The sequence below is a fragment of the Anguilla anguilla genome, chromosome 12, assembly GCF_013347855.1.
Source record: "Anguilla anguilla isolate fAngAng1 chromosome 12, fAngAng1.pri, whole genome shotgun sequence".
NCBI lineage: Eukaryota > Metazoa > Chordata > Actinopteri > Anguilliformes > Anguillidae > Anguilla > Anguilla anguilla.
In genome coordinates, this window is record NC_049212.1 from 26770891 (window position 1) to 26794269 (window position 23379).

A 23379-nucleotide genomic window follows, 5' to 3' on the forward strand; every position below is an offset into this window, starting at 1 on the left:
TCAGCCAGCTAGTATACTGTAAATAAAAATGTTAGCCAGCACAAAACCCTCAAAATCATATTTTGTTTTGAAGTAAATCCCTACAACCTTCTTACTCATTTTGTTGGTTAACAGTTGCTTTTTGTGTAAAAATGTTGTGAAAAGACAAGACCAGGACTTCAAACAAGAACTCACCCTAATGCCGGTTATGTCTCTTTTATATTTCAAAAATTATTTACAGTGCTGTGAAAAAGTGTGCCCCTTTCCTGATTTCCTCATAATTGCATTTTTGTCACACTGAATGGCTTAAGATCTTCAGACAAAAGTAATATTACACAAAGGGAAACTAAGTAAACACAATTTATTTCATTTAAAAGTTATCAAACACCCATATCTCCCATGTGAAAAAGTGATTGTCCTCTAAATTACTCCATCAAGCAATTAAAGAAATTAAATTGAACAGAGCCAAGCTTCACTATTTGCCATGGTCACATACTTTCCAAATACAAATTAATGGTAATCACATCATCCATCATGACAGACTGTTTAGAACAAAAGAGCGTCAGTCTCACAGATAAACCTATACTCAGAAAAGCAGCGGGTATCTTCCCATGTGTTCCCATCAGGTACAGTAACTACACAGTCTGCTTTTATTTTTCCCTGGGTTTTGTTCTCTGTCCAGTAATGGTCATCCGGTTCTCCACTCTTCCAGTATCTGTAAGAGAAGCAGCGACACTCAATGACTACAGTGACCCCTTCACATTCTCTATCTATGACTGCCCGTGTTGCAGCACTTCATGACACTGAAGACTTCAATTATAATTATGACTTCTATTATTGTTTTGTTGTTATGTTTGGAGAATAATATTACAATTGTTTTCCATTGTCTGATATAAAAAAATACATTTGGCAAAACATATTAAAACATGTAATACCGAGAGACTTGCAAATTTCATTTTTATATTTTTTAGGAATTTTGTGGCCCTGCAATATACCAGTGAACTGTCCAGGGTGTATTCCTGCCTCTCAGCCAATGCATGCTTTAAAACACATCAAATGTAAAACATTGGTCCTAGCATACCAGGCAGTCAAGGGATCAGCCCCAGCATACCTCCACAAGATATTCAAACCCTACATGCCAGCCAGATCCCTCCGTTCTGCTACCTCAGGACGCCTGGCACCTCCCCCTCTTCACACCTGCGCTTCCCGAACACGTCTCCTGTCTGTTCTGGCCCCATGATGGTGGAATGATCTCCCCGTGGAGGTCAGAACAGCTGATACACTGACCCACTTCAAGCGACGACTGAAAACTCACCTCTTCAGGCTGCACCTCTCCCCATCCCTCCCTACTTCCCTGTAATCTCTTAAATGACTGTAAGCTTAGGGTTGTAACTAGATAGCTGTTTCGTAGGTGACTTAGTTAATGCACCTGTCTTAACTACTGCATGTATTTTTGCATAGACTGTGTTGTTGCTGTTCTCGTTTGTGTTAGTGTTAAACAGTTTAACCTTCAGGGTCCAAGTTGAACTATGCGGTTGTTCCCTGCACTTGGACCGGTACTTCTCTCTAGGGTTTTCGTCATACTTGTTCCTGGTTATGGTTATACACTTTGTTGTACGTCGCTCTGGATAAGAGCATCTGCCAAATGCCTGTAATGTAATGTAATGTAATGCTGGGATAGACACCAGCACCTTCTGTGACCCTGACCAGGAATAAGCGGGTATGGATAATGGATTCATGGATGGATGAATTTTGTGCATTTTGCTAGGATTTGGACTTGAGTGAGGTAGTCACTCTGATTCCGTAAGAAATCACAAAACCTAGGAGAGTAATGCTGTATGTGGAAATTGATGATATAGAAAGATATAAATTATCACAAAATAATCATTCATATATAGCTACAAAAGCCTACCCTTTTTGCAGCGAGGTTTTGTCTGCCCAGAGCCAGGTACCCTCCGTTTCTGAGTCACTCAGTCCAATCCAGTACGGGTGCTCTCTTGTGCTTTTGGCGATGAACTCCTGAACATAGACACAGAATGACTCTCACTGCTCACTGTGCTAAGTTATAGAGTGATGTTGGCTCCTCTGAAGCAAACAGGCCAGCAGCCTGCCACTGAGATACTGAGCAACGGCATGAGCCACACCACACTGATAAATTAACTTCACTCTAGGCTTATGGAGAATGTAGACGAGTTCTAATAAAAGAAGAGAAAAACCATCTGTCATTTTTATACTGTTCAGAATACGACATAATATCTTTCCCCAGTTTACTTGCTAATCTTTACCCACATTTCCACAGTCAAGCTCGCCAGGTTTAGCCAAAAGCTTGAGATAGTGTGTACATAATGCCTCCTGCTAGACTTTTTGGCTGTTTGCTTCAGAGGAGCCAACATCACTCTATAACTAAATATAAGATGAGCAATAATGTCCGTATTTTGAAGATACCTGTGATAGCTCTCTCCAAAACCTTAACCTTCTCCATTCACTCATACAGTATCTTACCTGCTCCTGTTCACTCTCTATAATCACCAGGTCAGCACCCTGTTGAAGGCAGTAACTGTGACCTTCGTACCATGTCTTCCTCTCAGTAGAGAAGTAGTAACACTTGGAGTAGAACTGTTCCCAGCCCTGTGGACAGGGTTTGCACACTCTGCCTGTAAAGAAGAACAGTCATCAGACTCCGTCAATTACCGACTGTACAAGAAACAAGATCCTCTGAAACAATAAATTATATAAATAAGAAAATAGGCAAGATCATAATCTATCTCACATCTCTCTTTTTTCACAGATGTACAATAGATGATTTTAAAAGAAGGAAACCACCCACACATTTCTTCCTCTTTTAAAAATGATATTCAAGATAATAAACCTCACCTTTTGAATTGGAGGGGCAGTAATTTTCCAGATATTTGTACTTTTTCTCTAACATTGCTAATGAAGCTGTGTTATTTTTCTTCCTCTCTACTTGAATCCCTCTGCTGTGATTGGCTCTGAGCTCCTCCAGTTCTCTCTCCATCCCTGAGCACTTTGGGACCTTCAGGTCTTGCGTGTGAAGGAAAACACATTATTATATTACTACTCTATCGCAGTATTTGCTGAAAATCAGAACAAACTAATTTCATTTTTACCATTATAATTTGAACAGTGTGGACATGTTGACATTTTAGTTGGCTACTCAGTTGTGTAACAAAGTTTTCATGTAGGTTGGAATGGCCTGTTCTCCATACATGGTGATCATTCTTTTTTAAAACTATTTTCATTCAGGAGAAATCTATCTATTATAACCTTGCCTTCCTTGTCACTACAATGACAAACAATGCTTAGACAGGACAAACTTCCAGAAACATCATAAACGAACTGTTCTTCAATTTCCCCAACCAGAATGATACAGTATCCATCCATCCATCCATCCATTATCTATACCCGCTTATCCTGAGCAGGGTCGCAGGGACACAGTATGTATATATTATATATGTTAACATTTCCCTTTAAGTTTGAATGCAATCTTTACGTAGGCCAGTCCTTGTCATAAATGAGTCTAACTCCCCTTCCCTTCTCTCCTACACTTTCACTTGGCATCACCAAAACAGGGCAAACATCCTCAAGCCATGCTGGGCAAGGTATTTAAGTTGGCCACAGGGAAAAGTTGTGCTATGTTGCGACTGGTTTCAGAGCCTTGAAGAAGATTTTTTTCTCTTTTTATTTTGGTGGTTGTGCATTTTTCACTGGTTTCTTTTCATCCTGTGGCGCTTAAACTGGAAGTGGGTGATACTTTGCCAAGGTCGGGCTTATCCGTCTCTCTCTCTCTCTCTCTCTCTCTCTGTTCTGGTTTTTCAAAAGTTAATTGTTTCATGTTTTGTATAATGGCTTCCATTTTGTAATTTAGAAGTAGTGAGCCTGCATTCAATAAAGAATGTGTGATTTAAATTCATTAATCTAATTTACTGATTCAATGGGGCGACATAGCTCAGGAGGTAAGACCGATTGTCTGGCAGTCGGAGGGTTGCCGGTTCAAACCCCGCCCTGGGCGTGTCGAAGTGTCCTTGAGCAAGACACCTAACTCCTAACCGCTCTGGCGAATGAGAGGCATCAATTGTAAAGCGCTTTGGATAAAAGCGCTATATAAATGCAGTCCATTTACCATATTGAATTCAATTATTTAATCTCAAAACCTAGTATAGAGCTTGTTTTGTCTTGTTGGTTGATTCCACTAGCACACTGTAGACTGACCTATCAATGAATTTGGCGATTTAATTGATAATTCACATTTTAACTAATAATTAATAAATTAAATCACATAAAATGTCGCAATATCACTTGTGTTCAGTATTCAGAGTGCTGAACATTTTAACAAGGGCATTGACTGTTGGACCCGCTGGATTCAGAAAATAAACATATTTAAAATTAATCCTTGCTTGTCCCACACAGTACAGGCCAAAAGTATGAGGCCACCTGTTTTTTTTTTTGTTTGTTTTTTTTTTTAAACGTAGGTAGAGAAGAATTATTACATGTGCCCTTATTGAATAACAAATCAAAGTATAAACTTTTTTGGCCAATTTCTACCTACAATAACACTAAAAGATGAGTTTAACTTAGACATGACTTTCCCCAAATTAGCCTCCTTTGACATACACTACAATTATACAGATTACTGGAAGTCAACCCAATTGCTTTGCAAATGGGGGATATGAGGGAGGTGGAGGGGTAGATAAATTGATTGATATCCTATCTACCTTCATCTACCTCTAAAGTTTTTTTTTTTTTTAAACCACAGGTAGCCTAATACCATTGGCCTGTACTGTAAGAAAAATAGGCACTAAAAGAAATATGCACAAAATATAGGAAAGAGGAAGGTGTTAGGCTTAGATGTGCGAGGCAAAGTAAACATATCGTGGCAAGGTTATTTTCCATGGGAAATTGCAAAGGGTCCTGCTGATGGGTAGTAATGCTAACAGGAGAAGACCAGGAAAATCAAGAGGCAGTAGATAAATATCTTGTGGTGCCTAGCAGGAGACATTGTTGTAAAATGGCACCACAACTACAGGAAAAACTCAATACTCAAGCTAAAGAGAAACCAGTTCCCCTGGCTACAGTGAAACAGCATCTATAACCTGCTTATCTGAAAGGATGCGCATCGGCCTTATAACAATCTTTTTGCTCCAGTGCGGGGTGTGTTTGGCCCACTGGAGTATTTTCTTCTTGTTATTATCACATCCTTTTAGATCAGCAGACCAGTTGCCATTTCACTGTAGTCAAGGGAAGTGGTTTCTCTCTAGCTTCATTGAAATCTTCCAGTACTTGTGGTGCAGTTTAATGTCAGTTTCTCCTGCTAGACAACACAAGATGTGTCTACTACTGCTGCATCTTGATGTTCCTGGTCTTCTCCTCATAACATTACTGTCCATCTGCAGGAACCTTCTGAGGGTGCACTAAATACTGCACCTGGAAATCTTAAGCTTCTTTGCAATTTCTCACTAGAAATGACCTTTGTGCTGCAATATTTACATGGCCCTTCAGATCTAAGCCTAACTCCTTCTTCTTTGCCATATTTCTTGCAATGTTAGTGCCTATTTCATTTGCACTACGGGCTAAAGGTATTAAGCTGCTTTAAAGGGGGTTTTCAAAAACTTAAGGTAGATAAGATTTTATTCAATTTAATTACCTCCTCACTTCCCCCCTACTCCTCCATCTCCCACTTTGCAAAATGATTAGATAGATGCCCAGTAATTAATTTGATTGTAATTAAAGCCAGAGGAGGTTACTTCAAGGAAAGTATTGTCTAAGATTACTTTTAATTAAATCATCTTTTTGTGTTATTGTAGGCAGAAATTGAAAATAGAAGCTGATACCTTGCTTTGTTATTCAATAAATGAGCATATATTAACAACATTTCTCTCTATCTAAAGTCTTTGTTACGCTACAGGTGGTCCACTGCCTTAATTACTTTAATACTGTAATATAATTAATTATTATGATCAAATATATAAACTACAAAAATTATTTACACAAGTAGTTATTCTAACACTGTTTGTAAAATTTAATCTATACCCACTCAGACACATTGGTTATACAGCAGATTGACAGTTTAAATAGCAAATAAAAAGTTAAAATGATTACTTTAAAATCACAGTTCAGCTATATTTGCAATAAAGACATACACACAGGCAGTGTGTGATACTCACAGAGGACACACAGGACTAATGTGGCAGCCAATAAGAGAGCACACAGCAGCTCCAGACACACTGCAGCCCGTCTGTAGGGGTGTGAGCTTTGCCCACTGTGCCCTGTGGTCAGGGATAAAACAATTAAACTGTCATCACCACAACCTGAACACACAGGGATGCAGACAGATTGTCTGTGGGGTTTTCATGCATTATACGGCTTGCCCCTCCTGTTAAGGCGCTGTTTCAGTGCATAGGGAGGCCCCTTGGTCTGATATCAATTTTGGCCCATACCAGTGGTGACTGTGACTGGCAGCTTTACAGGATGATGCAGCTTAATGTGGCCAGCGATGGGAGAGTTTCACTCAACTGGGCTGGCAGCACTTATCATGCAGCAGCGCCCCCCACTGATTGATCGAGTGCTGACACATGAACGGTCTGTGTGAGCCTGACTTGCGAATTGCGGTGTGATTAGAAGCAGCATCTGAATGTTTGTTTTTCTTTAATATAAATGTATCAATCATTTGACCTGTTGAGTCCCTTTGGCACAGACACATAAGAATAAACAAACCATTGTGTGTGTGTGTGTGTGTGTGTGTGTTTGGCTAAACTGGTTATGTTATGTTGTTAGAAGAGGAATGAGAAATTTTGAGATTTTGTTTCTGTATAACATCAGTTTCACCAAACTGTACTTATTATAAAATAGAATAAAAATAGAATAGACTGTGGGGCTCCTGTGTTGCTCATCCTGTTAAGGCAGCGTTTCCCAACATTTTTACTTCTGCGGCACACTTTCCAAATTTACAGAATCTCATGGCACACCACTCTCAAAAGCATAAAAAATAAACACCCTGCAGCGTCAGAAGTGACGTGCCAACAGTAGGCCTAAATGCTCTTTTGGGGTTTTAATTAAGCGATGTGCATTTTAATGACATTTATTTTGGCTTTTGTGAATGGGATTTATTCATTTAAGTTTTTTTTTAATTAATTTGAACATTAAAATTTGAAGATGAATACAATTGTGCATTCCAAATCAGAAGACAAAGTGGGAAAGCACATAAATAAATAAATAAATAAATAAATAAATAAATAAATAAATAAATATACTGGAAAATAGAATAGTTACTGTCTATGGCTTCAAAATATGTCAAATTAATTTTGTCTCTTTGACTTCAAAGACACATAAACATATCCCCAACTAACACTAAACATTTCAAGAACACTGGGGAGACTCAGCATAGATTTCTTCACTGGAACTAAGGGGCCTAGCCCAAACCATGAAAAACAGCCCTAGACTGAGGGGTGTCCAGATAGTTTTGGTCATGTAGTGGATCATTATACATCTATAATTCTGAAGAAATCTAAGGGTAGGCAACATTTACTCAAACCTTCTGAGATATAAGATATACTTTTATTGAACCCCGTGGGGTAATTTGTCCTCTGCATTTGACCCATCCTAGTTACTTGGGAGCAGTGGGCAGCCACAGTGCAGCGCCCGGGGACCAACTCCACTTCTGAGGCCAGTTCCTTGGTCATGGGCAACTGCAGGAGCGCAACTAATATGCATGTCTTTGAGTGTGGGAGGAAACCGGAGTACCCGGAGTAAACCCATGTGAACACAGGGAGAACGTGCAAACTCCACGCAGAGAGGATCCGGTCGGACCCGCATTCGATCCCGGAACCTCCTTCTTGCGAGGCAACAGTGTTAACCACTATGCCACCGTGCCCACCCAAGTACTGACTCAGTTACTTGTTTCAAGTGAAAGGTTTAGGCAACCAACACAGTAGAAACATATTTAAAAATAGCATATTCATTATTTACATTCCACAGTATCTCATGTTGACCAGCAACATAACTTCCACATGCATACTTATTCACTAAAAGAGAGAAAGATATATAGAACAAAGGAGTGATTGCAATAACTTGATAGAACATACAACATTAACACTAACTTAAAAAAACTGCACAATTAAACCAATATTGGTGTATACAGTTAATCAGCTAGTTTGGCCAGGATACTTTATGTCAACAAAAACCTGTTCTATATGCTCCACCCCTGGTAAAGAAAAGTTTACTGCTCTTTTTCATATTTTCATCTTTCTATTTCCTATTGGGTGAGTGTTAATGTGGTCTTCAGGATATAATTAGAAAAGGGAAGTATAGAACTGAAAGAGATCTTTTGAGAAGACTGGGGAGTGGTTTTGTCATTTATCTTTATTCAGAGCTTTTCTTTTTCAGTGTAGCCAGTCAGGACACCGATGAGCTGAGAAGAAAAGACTTGAGAAGTTTAACAACTGAAGTGAAGGAGTGGGCTTGCAGGGCATGGGGAATGGCGATATCTGTATGTAAAAGGACCAAGACAAATGTGTAGGTCAGCAGGGCAAAGATTCAAATGTTCTCTCTGAAGATCTACTCCTGTGACTTGTTCACTGTATAAACTGCCTTTGTGAAAATGTTCCAGATGCTGCTTTTCATTTTATGCTGACAGCAGTATACTGTTTTGATTGCACCCTGAATAAGGCTCGTCAGAAACTGCAACGTGCTTTTAACCTGGTGCAGGCTCAGTTTTTCCACCTGAAACTTGTTCTGAATGGTGAAAAAGCCACGCTTACGGTTTTCTAGAATAGTATTGTAAGTACACATCATTAAACCAAAGTATTATCACTTTACAAGGCCAATTTATTGAGCCTGTAACTAGCTATACTTACGGTTCTTCCTTGACGATCAGCTCTCTTTTAACTATCACTTCCAACATCTGGTTAAGAAACACAAGTTGAAGTTGGGTTTCTCTTTAAATGTACATTCGTCAAAGCTACCTTATTGCCAGTTTGTTATTATGGTGATCTATGTTACATCAACGCACATACCTATCGTCGTCACATGATAAGACACTGTATATCATGGAGCCCTCAGATTTATCACAAGAAAAAGGCTAACTCATTATTGCTCACTGTACTCGGTGCTTGGTGGGCCAGCTCTTTCTATGTATCGACCATCAACTTAGCTACTAGTATGTTTTTATTTAAGACAATTTTGGGAATTCTCCCCAGCTGCCTTTCTTGTTATTTGACCCAGAATTATGATGCATACCAGTCAGGATCACATGATACTTTGATAATGAAAGTTCCTACTGCCCGTACTGAGCTACGTAAAAAGGCTTTTAAGTTCTCTGCACTATCTGCTTGGAATAGCTTACAGAGGGAGGTTAGGCTCACAGAACTGGTTACTCTTGGAGAATTTAAGTCAGTTATAAAAAGCATAAAACTTCATGCAGTTGCTCACTATGTTTTTGAACTTAATCTATATTGTATTACTGATTTTATAAAATTATTTGTGTGATGGGGTTTCTATGCATGTTGCCATAAGGGCGTTGCTGTGAAAGAGCATACATGCTCAGTCAACTATACTTGACTTAACTCAGTCAATTTATACTCAAATCTGTATAAATAAAGATTAAATAAATAAAATAGTAAGAATTAACAGCCAGCCAAGTCAGGCTAGAGGAGTGAAGCTATGTATATATTGGGGCAAACAGCCACATTTTTGGGGGGAGAGTGGTAAAGTCAAGCTATGCTAACAGATAACAGCAGATTATTGGTTCAAATTAAGAAACACTAGGTAGTTTACCATATTCAAGTTTCTAAATTGGTTACTTGATGTCAAGAAAACTGTTCACTTTACAGTTTAAAATAGATATGACAACTGAGTCAATGGAAAATTAAGACCAACAGTCACAGACAACCAGAAAGAATGAGATATAAACAGCCTTTCACAGTTTTTTTTTTTTTAATTTCTGAATATTTGTGTCTTCAATTGGCTAACATAAACAGCGATGCTCAACATTTATGGTTGTGCATACTCTGGCCCAGTACCACTACAAGTCGAGAAAAAGATTTATCTCCTGGAGGTAGCACCATCAACTCCCAGGTAAAACCACAGCCAATCTTTTGCAACTTACATGCCCACCCCACGTCCAAGCTTCCGGATGAGTGTCACCATTTATATGAGCTATTTATCTTAATCCGTTAATTAAATTACAATGAAAATCCATGAGCCTACTTCTATTTTACAATATCAAATAAGCCTAAATACAAAACGGGTAGATTGCCATACGTAACTTAATCATTTAGTGCTCCACACAAACTACCCAAGAATAATAACCCATTTAACCCCTTTACACAAACAAGCATTTTCTAATGGTCTCTTGACATTTATATGTAATAGAATATATTCTAACATAAAAATTGTCTACTCCAACATTTACCGTCCCGTTGCATCTTACAATGATGCACATTGCAATAACTGATATGTTCTAATGTTTCTCCAAACTAAAGTAACATGCATTAACACAAGAGGTCTTCTGGCAAGAGCGAGCTGATAGGTACGATCTGAGAGCTGGGAGTTGGGATGAGAGAGCTACGAGGTGGGAGCACTGAGCTCACTCAAGCTCCAAGGTGCGAGGTGCGAGCTTGGATCAGCAAACTGAGAGCTGGGAGCTGGGAGCTGGGCTCTAGGTGCAAGCTCGGAGCTACAAGCTCGCTGCTCACAGTTGAGGATTGAACTCTTACTGCAATCATTTTAGGATTCTATTTTGTTTTCCCTTCGTGCTACTGATGTAATAAACAATAGATTCCCCAATCTAATTTAAAAGCGACAATGATCTATTGATTATGTTGCTCTTTAATACACTGTGCAGATGTTATTACCTGTGTGCTGAGCTCCTGGGCTGTTGAGTGAGGTCTGGCCCAGTGTGCTGTACATATCTTGGTATGGAGAGGCCAGGTCAGTGTATATACCCTCTGAATCTTTGGAGACTGTAGATGCTGCCATTTCTGACAACAGCTGCTAGTGCTCCGTCCAGTATTTCTATATATTTTGTGTCACTGTGGTCTGCGGTGAGCAGAAAATAAACTCGCATTGAGAGATGAGGAAGCTGATCAGGGCTTGACATTAACAACCGCCACCCCACAAATGTGGGTAGAATTCAGCAATGGAGAAGGTGAGCTCAACCAAAATCAAACAGCCGAACACGGATTGTACATCCAAATGTGTGTAGGCTATAGCTATACTCATTGCAGCTTCAAAGTGTTTGTCTAATGACACGCCAGAGGAGAGCGATTCAAGTTCTCCAGTTCTGATCGTGAAACAGAGAGCTTACAATGGTTGCAGCAGCAAACACAGAAAACAGCAATGGTTCAGTAAAGGAGCATGACCTTTATGGAAATGAAAACAATACAAAAGTTGGAAAAAAAGGAAACCTAGTTCTAAAGGGATTGTGATTACAGCTGGTCTAATTAATAGTTTTACACAGATTTACAATCACAATATGAGAGCACTAATTAAAATTTTCCAGTTTTTCATATTTTCAAATACAATCATGAGACATGATGAAATCACGCATAAATTTGAATGATCTTTTCTGAGATTGATTTCCATCTTGTTGATCCCGTGATAACACAATTAAAATGCTTTTCTCCTGCTCCAGATGTGACACATGATATAGCACAGAAAGCTGTGCTACAGATCCAGGGCCAGGATTGAGTAGCAGCTTAGCATGTACAAGAAGCTGAAGTACCGGCTTTGTGATCACCAATAAACAACAAATAAAACAGCATCATCAGAACGACAGCGTATTTCTTAGAAAACAGAGTATTTCTAAAAATAAAAAAGATGTGATCTAATAATAAATAAAAATACAGCAGACCTTCACTCCTAAATGAATATAAGAGTGTGGGCCTACTCCATTTCTATCTCAATTTTAGTAAAGCAAGTGTGCAGGATTAGATCCAATTTTCCAATTTTTCAGAAAGAACATTTTTTAAGGCATGTGAAACAGACCTGCTGAACCACAGTGGCACACTGTGTTGGAGGCAGTAGGGTTGATGATTTTGACCTCAGAATAGGTTGCGTCTTCATCCTGAGTTGCTGAGAGAAAATGGGGGGTACATTTGTAACTTAATTTGATTAATTTGATTCATTTTTATATGCATACAGGCACAAATATATTGGGAGAAAGATTTTTTTTTTAAGTGCTCACGTTGAAAACACTCAAAATCTTTCAGCATTTATGGGGTGTTTATGCTGATTTGCAGAAAGAAAGGCAGGGGATAGTGTGTATGGAAGGGGAAATAATGTAGACACAATTTCCTCTGTCCATTCAGGATGCAGCAGACAAGCGCATGCAGTCAGCTACCCCTTATTTTCATTGTAGCCCGAGAGCATTTCTATGCCATGCATTTTCTGCACTGGAAGACTGTGCAGCTGGCAGAAACACATTGCAGGCTCCTAACTGACCGGAGGTGTCACTATTGAGCAATAAGCAGTGGACAGGGTGTCCACAGAAACCCTCCCTCAATCCATGTGTGAAATGGTGGCCGATTTCACATTTCCCATGAAACACACAAGCACAGTCAGAACATTATCCAGATAGTAGGGCCCATCACTGCACTCAAAATGCCTGAGAGACTCACGCTTGTTGATGAACAGTGTCTTTTCCTGCTTTGTGTACAGATACATGATCAGGACACACATTTAAATAATGAAATTAAAACAAAATTTAAAAGCTGGTTTGTCTTTAATAAACCCAAGAATGTTTTTGTTTTTTGTATTTTTTTTGGTTTTGGTAAAGCCATTTTTCAGGGCTTTGTATAATCCACTACAAATGCCACTAAGCATTCCTGAAGTGCACAGTGCTTCTACCTGGTATTTTCTATTGATCTGAAAATGTTAGTTTCACCCACAAAATGTTCATAAGTGTAATATGAAATCAACTTGTGATGAATGCTTAAAAAGGGCCAATCACAATGGCACCTGGTTGGATAATGCCTGCTGTATAGGTGGAGCCCATTATTGGAGGGCTGTAGTGTAGGTATGGCCCCTGATTGGAGGGCTGTAGTGTAGGTATAGCTCCTGATTAGAGGGCTGTATTGTAGGTATGGCCCCTGATTGGAGGGCTGTAGTGTAGGTATGGCTCCTGATTGGAGGGCTGTGGTGTAGGTATGGCTCCTGATTTGAGGGCTGTAATGTAGTTATGGCCACTTATTGGAGGGCTGTAGTGTAGGTATGGCCCCTGATTGGAGGGCTGTAGTGTTATATAATGGTCTGGGAGCTGGACTATTAACCCACATGTAGAGGGTTTGATTACTGATTGCGGTTCTGATGTTGTACTCTTGAGGAAAATACTTTAAATTAAATTGCTTTAATCAAACTAGCCAGCTGTATAAATGGATTGTATGTACAAATGCAACCTGTGTAAGCTGTATTGGATAAGAGTGTCTGGTAGATGGTCAAATGTACATGTCAATATTGGGAAGCTGTCACAGTTCTGGCTAAAATCCCAGATCTGGCTCTCGCAAAAACTTGCCACCTAATTATCCCCTGATTTAACTGGCTAAAAAAATGTTCTCTCCCTCCAGTGGAGCTGCTCAGTGGCCAACAATAGAGGATTGTGATTGTACTGGGTAGCTCCCAGGTGTGAATGTGTATGAGTGTGAAGCAGGGTGTTGCTGCAAAAGAGCATCCGTGCTCAGCAAACATACCCTGGGTAAATAAAGGTTAAATAAATTTTAAAAAATTACTACCTGCTGGGCCTTGACAGAGGGCGGCAGCTCCTCAACCCTAGATTCATTTTATTTTGTGTTAATTAGTACCTGTTGTTGTACTACTGGTGTTTGGTTTGTGCATGTGTTGTTTCATTATCACGGTTTGTTTCATCTGTTAGTGTTAGGGTTTAAGTTAATGGATTCCTGTCTCTAGTCAATTGGGTCATGTCGGAATCAGCATACTTGCCTACTATTGAGTACACAAGTCATATACAAATTTGGATACGGCCTCAGTCTTTGAGATTGCCTTATTGTATTCCAGTGTTCCCCTAGCCCTGTGTTTCTAGTCTTCTCCTGCTTGTGTATTTGCTCATTTGTTATTTCATATTTTTGAATACTTGTCAATATAGAAGCCCTGTGTTTTTAGTTTTAAAATCTGCCCTCTCAAGTGTTTTCTCTGCACCTCAGTACTGTTCACCAGCTTGATAAAAATGGAAATGCATTCAGAGTTTCTGTGCCACTCCTTATTTTGTCCCCCTTTGATGCTACACCTCTCAAACATAGGTACAGTTCTGGTCTGGTCATATAGTTTTAATATTTTCAGCACCTAAAAGCCATTTCACACCAGTGTGATGTGAAAATGCCTTGATAAAATAGCTAAAAATTTGCAGCTGGATTTTAACTTACTTGGAAGCTCCAGAGTTTCTGCCTCTACTACGTGACCTGGCAGGCTATTCCACACGTTGACTACTCTATGTGAAAAATTCTTCCTAATGTCTGTATAAAATGTACCTTTTACTAACGTACCCTCATAGAGGGTAATGATTTCAAAGGCTTGACAGACTCTGTAGTGGGTAGCAGGAATTGCTATGCACAGGGGCGCTCTAATTGGTGATTCAGTTAGCTGCAGGATGGCTCAGAATATGCTTTCAGAAATAGAAAGTGGAAAGAGAACTCAAACAAGCTGCTGATTGTGCGATTAAAAGCAGTACGCTTTAAATGTTTGGAATTCAAATCTAATTTTCACCCTGATCTTTGTATTGTTGTTTTTATGATCCCATTTTCACCATGATTTATGCATTAAGCTATGTTTGCAACCAATTTTCACATGTTTTTTAATATTCAAAATAAACACAGATAAATTCCAAGTTATTTATTTCTATTATAAAAACCGAAAACAATGAACCTTAGCAGCAAAGAGATAAGGGACATTAATAGTTCCTTCTCTGTGGGAATTAATTAAATAAACATGGGAGGTTAAATATTTGGCAGCATGCCTGCACTATATGTCGAGCAGTCAGGAAACTACGATAAGGCACTAAACATAAAGAAACACACTCTAAATAAGTCATCTTTGTAATCTTCCACAAAAATGAAATCTATTAAATTCTATCAAACAGGGCCAAGTTATTGTGTCCCTCAAGGATCTATAATTGGACCCTTGTTATTCCTTATTTATATTATATGTTATTCCTTATTATGATCTTATTTCTGTTTCTTACTTACCCATTTGATTTTATCTCACAAAAACTTTGACTCACTAATTATGAGGCCAATTGTGGTGTGGGAAATTTTTCTGAATGGTCCAGACTGAAAACGTATGTTGAAATATTTTTTTTAAATTAAATTATTATGTTAATGGGTAATAATAAAAAGTATTGCACATCAAATGCTAATTGGTTTCATCCAATTTCTTGCAGTTTATGGTTTATGAAAACTTGTTCTGGAAAGATCACATCCAATTTATCAGTAATAAAATAATGTAATCCAGTGGTATCATCAAAAGAACTGAGTGACTTAGTTAATCAAACTTGCCTCCACAATACATGCTACAGCTTAATTTACCCTTTTCTCATTTACTGCAACATTATCTGGGCAAGTGCGTATGCCGCCAATCTACCTAAATTCACTTCACTCAAAAGAAATTTGCAAGGCTAGCCACCTTTTCTGATTACTCGCCTCCATCTGCCCCTCTGTTGAAGAAACTCGACATCTTTTCGATTTAAAACATTAACATACTTCAGCCATGCACATTCATCTACAAATACACTTAGCTTTCAAATTTTCTGCGCAAATCTTTCAATGAATTCTTTGAGGTTAATTCAATAAATAGCATTAAATAATCCAGAATTCACATTCAGAAAACAGAGTAACTCACCTGCAGTCCCCCTCAAGTTCTTCTTGAACTTCATAGATGAATAAAATACCTCACCCATTTGGGCTAGTCAAACCTTAACCACTGAGAGAAAAGAAGGAGAAGAGAGGCAGAACTAGCAGAACACAGAAATTCAGATATTTGGTTAATATTTTGTCATTTAACATGCATGTATCTGCTCCCTCTCCCTCTCTCTGTCTGTCTGTCTCCGCCTCGGTCTCTCTCTTTTTGCTATCTTTCTTTCTATATACAGGAAGAACAGATAACCATTTCTATAAATAGCGCATACAATAGCTCAATAGCTAATTTTCCTACAGTAGGAAAATATTACAAAGTCGGGATAAATAACCATATACGTTTCTGGATTTCATGCCAGCATCTCATAATTATTTGAATGGCTCAATTATTTGTATTTATGTTTGGTTACTGAGCTGCTGGTTGATGAAGACTGTTCTTGTGTCTTTTTATGTCACTATATGAAGCTTTTTATTATGGTCTAATCCAGTGGTTCCCAACCTCGGTCCTGGGGTGTCTGTTTGTATGCTGGTATTCACTCAATTGCAGTTGCAATCCCAGAATTGTGACATGGTGTAAATTTTCCTTAATTAGATGCATTTCATGTTTAGGCTGAATATTTACCCTCTTAAGACATATTTTGTCAGAAATAGTTATTCCTGTTAAGTATGTTCACATTGTGCTTATTATAGCAATTAATTACATAAAAATATGTAATTTTTTTAAACTGATCAAATTAAAGACAGAAGTGAATCAATAGGCTCCTACAGTAATTATGTCATTGAACACAAGCATTGAATAATCTTTTATGATTTTTCTTTAAACTTATTAACACTGCTGTTTTGGCTTGCTATTTGCTTTGACCTTGAATTCATAATTATCTACCAAATTGTTATTTCTAGTGGCCACGTGTCCACACATTCACCTATTAGGGCCCTATTTATTCACCTCAGTCCTTAATTTGATAAGTTAAATTACTTTGTTTCCTTGTTTAAATTGTTTGCAATATAGTACAAAATGCACAACGTACACATGGGACATTTATTCTACACATATGCATAGCTATTTCAGACATAATGCAACTTAAGAGAGCTAATAATCCCTTTACACATAAAAAGTACCTTATTAAAAAAAAAATTAACTACTTGCTAAAATTCTGGGATTGCAATAGTGATGCAAACCAGCATAGACAGACGGGCCCAGGGACCAGGTTGAGAACCACTGGTCTAATCATATATATCAGGCTCTCCTTGTCAGTGGGACTTTAAACCTGCGGCCTAAAGGCTGTAAGATGTTGTACTGTAGATGAGTCTTGTCTTTTTATCTATGATACAAAGACGACTATTTAGGTATCTAGCTGTGGTCCTACACAAAAGCTTTGCTTTTTTGGTTAACAATATCTTTTATAAAACTATACATGTCTCAATGTCATGCACAATCTGAATTTTAGAGTTGGTATTGTTTTGCAGCTAACAGGAAGATAGCAGAGTGGGCGGGAACTGGGGGGGGGGGGGGGGCAGCCTCCCCCAGACTACACCCCTGCAGAGGAGCTGGCCCTCTCCAACCACAAGGGTCGGCCCTTAATAGAGGGGATCCAAGAGGGGAGTGCTCCTACCCTGGTGCTGGCAGCTCCAAACAGGGTGTGACTGAGGTGATTCTCACCACCTTGGATACTGGACTGGTACATGCTAAAGTGATTCCTCCCTCATTTACAGTTCAAGGGAATAATGTGGTGTTTTAAAGCCAAGCTCAAATACCATGAAATCTGCAGAAAGAGGTACCTGTTCAAGGAGATGGTTATGTACTCTCAACACACCATTGTTTTCTGGCCATATAATGAATTTACTTCATGCAGAACATTCAAATCTGTTCTCAAGTGGAGGTTAATAACAAGTGATGCAGTGTGCCAAGGAACACCACAAACACCTGAAATAGTTCTCTAAGGCCAAGACCTACCTTGCAAATGGCATGGTAGTCTATTTGTTTGCTGATTTTTTTTTTTTTTTGCATCACCAACAGCATACATGTATGAGCCTTATGAGCCTGTGGCGAAGAAGCGCAGAGTTTTGTGGCACTGTAAGGGTGAAGTCTCTTGGCATGGGCCACATACAGGTTGAGAAGCCTGCACAGATACATGAATCTCTTTGCAGATAATCAGTATCATTCAATTATGAAATCATTTTGAATTTTGGCAGCCCCTCAAAACTCTTGCCCGTATAGGCCATTTTACAATCTGTGCAACATGTCAGTGAGATCCTCCAGAAATGTAGATGCCATTTTTAAAGTGAGCTGGTTGGTCCGGGAGTCTTTAAATACTGTAGGTTATGTAAACCCTGTTACCCTACTGCAGGGCTTGTGTTTATGGAGAGAAAGAGATAGAGAAAAAGGAGAGAGATTGAAATGACTTGATAGAACATGGAACATTAACATAAGGCAGAGTGTTGTAGTCTGTATTCCCGGTCACTTGTCTCCCCAGTACTGTCTCTGTGTCTGTGTTCCCTGAGCTGCTTCACTCCCCTGTACTTGTGTGATTTCACTATTCGGGTGGTTCCGGGTTTTTGTGGTTTCCCCCCTTCTTTCCAGTCTCGCTTTACTTACTTCCTGCTTATTTCTAGTTTTACTAATTTCTACTAATCCCTACTAACTTATAGATTGTAAAGTACTAACCTCGCTAATATACTAACATGTGAATATTACTAATGGACTAACACACACTAGTTTTGGGTTTTTGATAGTTTAGATCACTATACTAATACATTAACCAGTCTCCCCTTTTCCATGCTGCGCTGTAGCTCCGCCCCTTTTCTTTCTAGCCTGCTCTAACGCTGAGTTCTGCAATTGCCTGCACCTGTCTCTTGCTCTGACTGCACCTCTCTCTCTCCGCACGTGTTTTACCTGCTGCACCCAGGCCGTCTATTATCATTGTTGTCCATGTGATTCCAGTCCGCGTTTTGTCAGTCCCCTGTCATTGAATTAGTTTTCCTAATGTTCTTCACCTGGATGTTGTTTGTTACTCCTCCCTCACTCACTTAACCCCTCCTTGATTGTTACCTTCCCCAGTGTATAAATGTCAGTCTTTTCCACCAGCTCAGAGTCAGAACGTTGATCGAATTCATTGTGCCGATTGTTAGTAAGCCTTTGTCTTTCAAGATTCCTGCGACACCCCTTTGTACGACTTCAAGTTTGCCTGCCCCTTTTGGTTTTGTTTGCTTCTGGTTTGACCTTCGCTTTGCCTTGACTTCTCTTTTGCCTGTCCCTTTGTACCTTCGCCATTCTGATCTCCTGGTTTTTGATTTTTTGCCTGTTTTTTCACTATTCTTTTGGAAACTCGATTCGGCACCGTCCTCTCTCTGATTAACTGGCTTCGAACCTCGGACTGAATAAAGACAACGTTTTTTGGATTTCCCTGGTCTGCGTGTGGGTCCTTACACAGAACATCACAGCAGAGCACAGAATTCACATTCTGGAAACCAAGTAACTCCCCTGCAGGTTCTCCCCTCAAATTCTTCTTGAACTTTACAGATGAATAATGCGACACTTCCTCTGAGAGAGGAAGAGAAAATAAGAGAGAAAAGAAGAGTAGAGGCAGAACTAGCAGGATTAAATATATTTTGTCATATCAGATGGATATTTGTGCTCTCTCCTCTCCCTCACAGTACAGAAAGAATAGGCAACCATTTCTGTCAATAGTTTTGCTATGGTAGGAAAATATTACTAAGTAATATTTGACTTGCCCAATCATTTGTATTCACATTTTCGATACTAAGCTACTGTCAGTTCGTTTGCCTTTTATGTCACTATGTGAATAATTTAAAAATGATCTAATCTACAGTTGATGTTGATGTATACAGTTAATTAACTAATTTGGCCTGGGTAATTTGTGTTAAAACATGTCCCATACACTTCACCCCTGGTATAGAAAGATTTTTGCTGCTATCTGGTGCTATTCTTCTTGTTTTGTGTTGGTTAGGTGTTAATGTGGTCAACAGGATATAATTAGGAAGATGATCTACAGAACTGAAAGAGATCTTTCTTGAAGATTAGGGAGTAGGCTGGTCACCAATCTTTATTCTGAGCTGTTCTTTTTCAATATAGACTGTTAGCACACTGAGCTGAGAAGAAAAGACTTGTTTTTGAGTACTGAGGTGAAGAAATGGGTTATCAAGACATGGGGATTGGTGATATCTGCACATAGGACCTAGCATAACAGATACGATTGAGTAGAAAGTGCCACTAAAAAAGAAAAACGCTACATTCAAGAGACATGGTGCTTCCTTGACCTATGACGGAAGGTTTCTTTTTGTGGTACATTGCCTTTCGCTAAGCTCATTTTGGACGAAGTGCACACACCACTGGGCAGAACAGAAGGGTTAACACAAGCTTAAGAAATGTGAATAAAAGAGCAGACATTCACCCAATCCATGTCAAAAGCACTGATGACAAAACCCATCTATTGAGAGGGTCTGTTCATAGGAGACTATTACTCATGATGAAGATTCAGTGTGAATGGCTTCAAGTAGCTCAGAAATGACTGCTTGCTGAAGCTGTACTCCTGGGGCTTAGCCAGTCAAGTCAGGTAGATGGGCAAGGCTATTTTTATATTGTGGTAAACAGCCACACTTTTGGGGGGAATCATTCTCATGAATTAGGCTATTCTAATTCAGATACCTGCATGTTCATTGGTCAAATGCAGAAAGCCTGGGTGTTTTACCACATTCAAGTTTCAGAAAGGGTCATTGGTGTCAAGAAAATGGTACGCTCACGAGTTTGAAACAGATGTGACAAACAAGTCAATGGAAAATGTGTGCCTTAAGTTAGACTGTGAACAGATATAAGCGGTACACTTGTGTTTCCATCTGTGTTGTATTTTAGGTGTTGCTTTGGTGCTCACAAGTAAAAAAAAGTGTGAACCACATTTTGTTCACGCTTTCTTCTGGTCAGCTTTTATACTGAAATAAAATGGCAGACAGATGGAGCAATCACACAGTTTCTATGTGACACTTAAAGCTATACACGCAAAAAAGTAAAGGTGAACCCTTTCAGCACAGTAAAGCACAATATTTATTTTCACAGTGTGCATTATGCTCACATGAAAATTCCTGGCTTATTTCCTAGCGTTGTTCAGTAGCTCTGTTTAATCTATTGCTCTGTTAGCAATGAGTTTATGAGTCTCTCTTCCTCCATTGTGTATAGCTGTTACTGAGCACACGGTCTATTTTTTACATTGCAACATTGTCATCAAGTAGATGCTCTTATTCAGACTTAAAAGAATGATTTATGTGGTTCACACATTTCTACAAAATTAGGACACACATTTGGATACTGAAATCAAAACAACTTTTAAAAGCTGGTTTGTCTTTAATAGACCCAAGTATTATTATTTCTTTTTTATTTGTCTTTTTTTTTTTGGCTGCAGCACAGACAACTTATAGGGGCCTTGTATGATTGGTTACAAATACCATTAAGCAGCAGGAATGTGTAATTAACATGAATGCTTAAAAACAGCCCGGCATAATGATACATTATTATCAGTCCATAAGGCACTGAGGGATCACTAATGTGTCCAGAATTGACCTTTTCTGCAGATGATTTGGGTCTCCTTATTAGAGGGCTGTAGTGTAGGTGGAGCCCCTGATTGGAGGGCTGTGGTCTCAGTGGGGCCCTTAATTGGATGGCTGTGGTCTCAGTGAGGCCCCTGATTGAAGGGCTGTAAAGTAGGCAGGGTCCCTGATTAAAATGTTGGTAGTGTAGGTGGGGCCCCTGATTGGAGGGCAGTAGTGTGGGTGGGCCCCTGATTGGATGGTGGTAGTGTAGGTGGGCCCCCTGTTTGGAGGGCTGTGGTCTCAGTGGCGCCACTGATTGGAGGGCTATAGAGTAGGTAGGGCCCCTGATTGGAGGGCGGTAGTTTAGGTGGAGCCCCTGATTGGAGGGCTGTGGTCTAGGTGGGTCCCCTGATTGGAGGGCTGTGGGCTTGGTGGGGCCACTGATTGGAGGGCTGTAGTGTAAGAGGTGCCTCTGATTGAAGAGCTGTAGTGTAGGTGGGACCCCTGTTTGGAGGGCTGTGGTCTCAGTGGGGCCACTGATTGGAGGGCTGTGGAGTAGGCGGGGCCCGCATTTGGAGGGCTGTGATCTAGGTGGGGCCCCTGATTGGAGGGCGGTAGAGTAGGTGGGACTCCTGATTTGAGGGCTGTGGTGTAAGTGGGGGCCCTGATTGAAGAGCTGTAGTGTAGATGGGACCCCTGTTTGAAGGGTTGTAGCGTCATTTAATGGTTTGGAAGCTAGGCTCTCAAACTGAATTGCTTTGATCAAACTAACCAGCTGTATAAATGAATTGTATATGAATATATTCTGTGTAATCTGCTCTGGATAAGAGCATCTGTAAAATGCCAACATGTACATGCAAACATTGGTGAGCACAAATTTATATTACAATATTTCATACTACAGTATAAACTATGGTTTATTAAATGGAAGGCAATCAATGTTTTTAGCCAGCCACCATTTTGTGCCCTTTGATGGCACAGCTCTCAAACGTAGGCACAGTTTTAGTCTGGTTATACTGTTTAGAAATCTTACAAAATGAGAAAATGGTTAAACATGTTCCGGCATAAAACATTATTTCCCATTTGGCATCAGCTTTACGTCATTGCTAATTAAAGGATGTTTTAAAGGAGCAGAGCATCAGTCTCACAGATAAACCTGCGGTACGAATAGCAGTGTGTGTCCATCCATGCATTCTCACCAGGCACAGTAACTGCACAGTCGGCATCTTGGTACTGTGTACGACTGTCAAACCAGAAATGATCATCTGGCTGTCCACTTCTCCAGAATCTGTAAGAGAACCACAGAGACTCGGATCAAATCCAGATCGTGCCAGTGCCAACTGTGGCCCTTAGCTCCATAGGGTGACACAATTGGCAACTCTGCACAGCCCTACGGAGCTACCAGTCTGGGAGGGTTCAGTTACATAGGGATCTGTGTTTCATTGCTTTTTAGCGACCCACTCTGGTTCAATGGATGCATGTGTACTTCATGCATGTACACCAGATCCCTTGGCCCTGTAATATCTGCCCATGGCTTGTCCTATCACTCCTATGCCGACGACACGCAACTCTTTCTCTCCTTCTCCCCATCGGACACACAGGTCCCTGCCCGCATCTCTGCTTGCCTGAGGGACATCCAGAGCTGGATGGACAATCACCACCTGAAGCTCAACCCGGGAAAGACGGAGCTAATCTTTATTCCTGCTCTATCCTCTCCCCTCCTCGACTTTTCCATTTCCCTAGGGGACACCGTAGTGACATCATCACCCTGCGCCAAAAATCTCGAAGTGCTGATGGACAACAGGCTGTCCCTCTCCAAGAACATTGCAGCAGTAAGCCGGGCATGCAGATTTTTCCTGTACAACATCCGCAGAATCCGCCCCTTTCTCACCACCTATTCAACCCAGCTCCTGGTCCAAGCAATGGTTCTATCTCGCCTGGACTACTGCAACTCTCTTCTGGCTGGACTACTGGCATCTGCCAC

General features: G+C 39.9%; 1 protein-coding gene across 1 annotated transcript in view; it reads right to left on the bottom strand.

The window, feature by feature from the left end:
• The window catches only part of LOC118209565, a 107441-nt gene that overhangs the window by 78029 nt on the left and 6033 nt on the right, over positions 1-23379 (bottom strand). The window contains exons 8-11 of the mRNA XM_035385001.1: positions 22595-22683; positions 11980-12066; positions 6162-6263; positions 2854-3021 (exon numbers count right to left, since the gene is read on the bottom strand). Of these exons, the coding sequence (XP_035240892.1) occupies positions 2854-3021; positions 6162-6263; positions 11980-12066; positions 22595-22683 (446 nt within the window). The remainder of the gene's footprint in view (positions 1-2853; positions 3022-6161; positions 6264-11979; positions 12067-22594; positions 22684-23379) is intronic.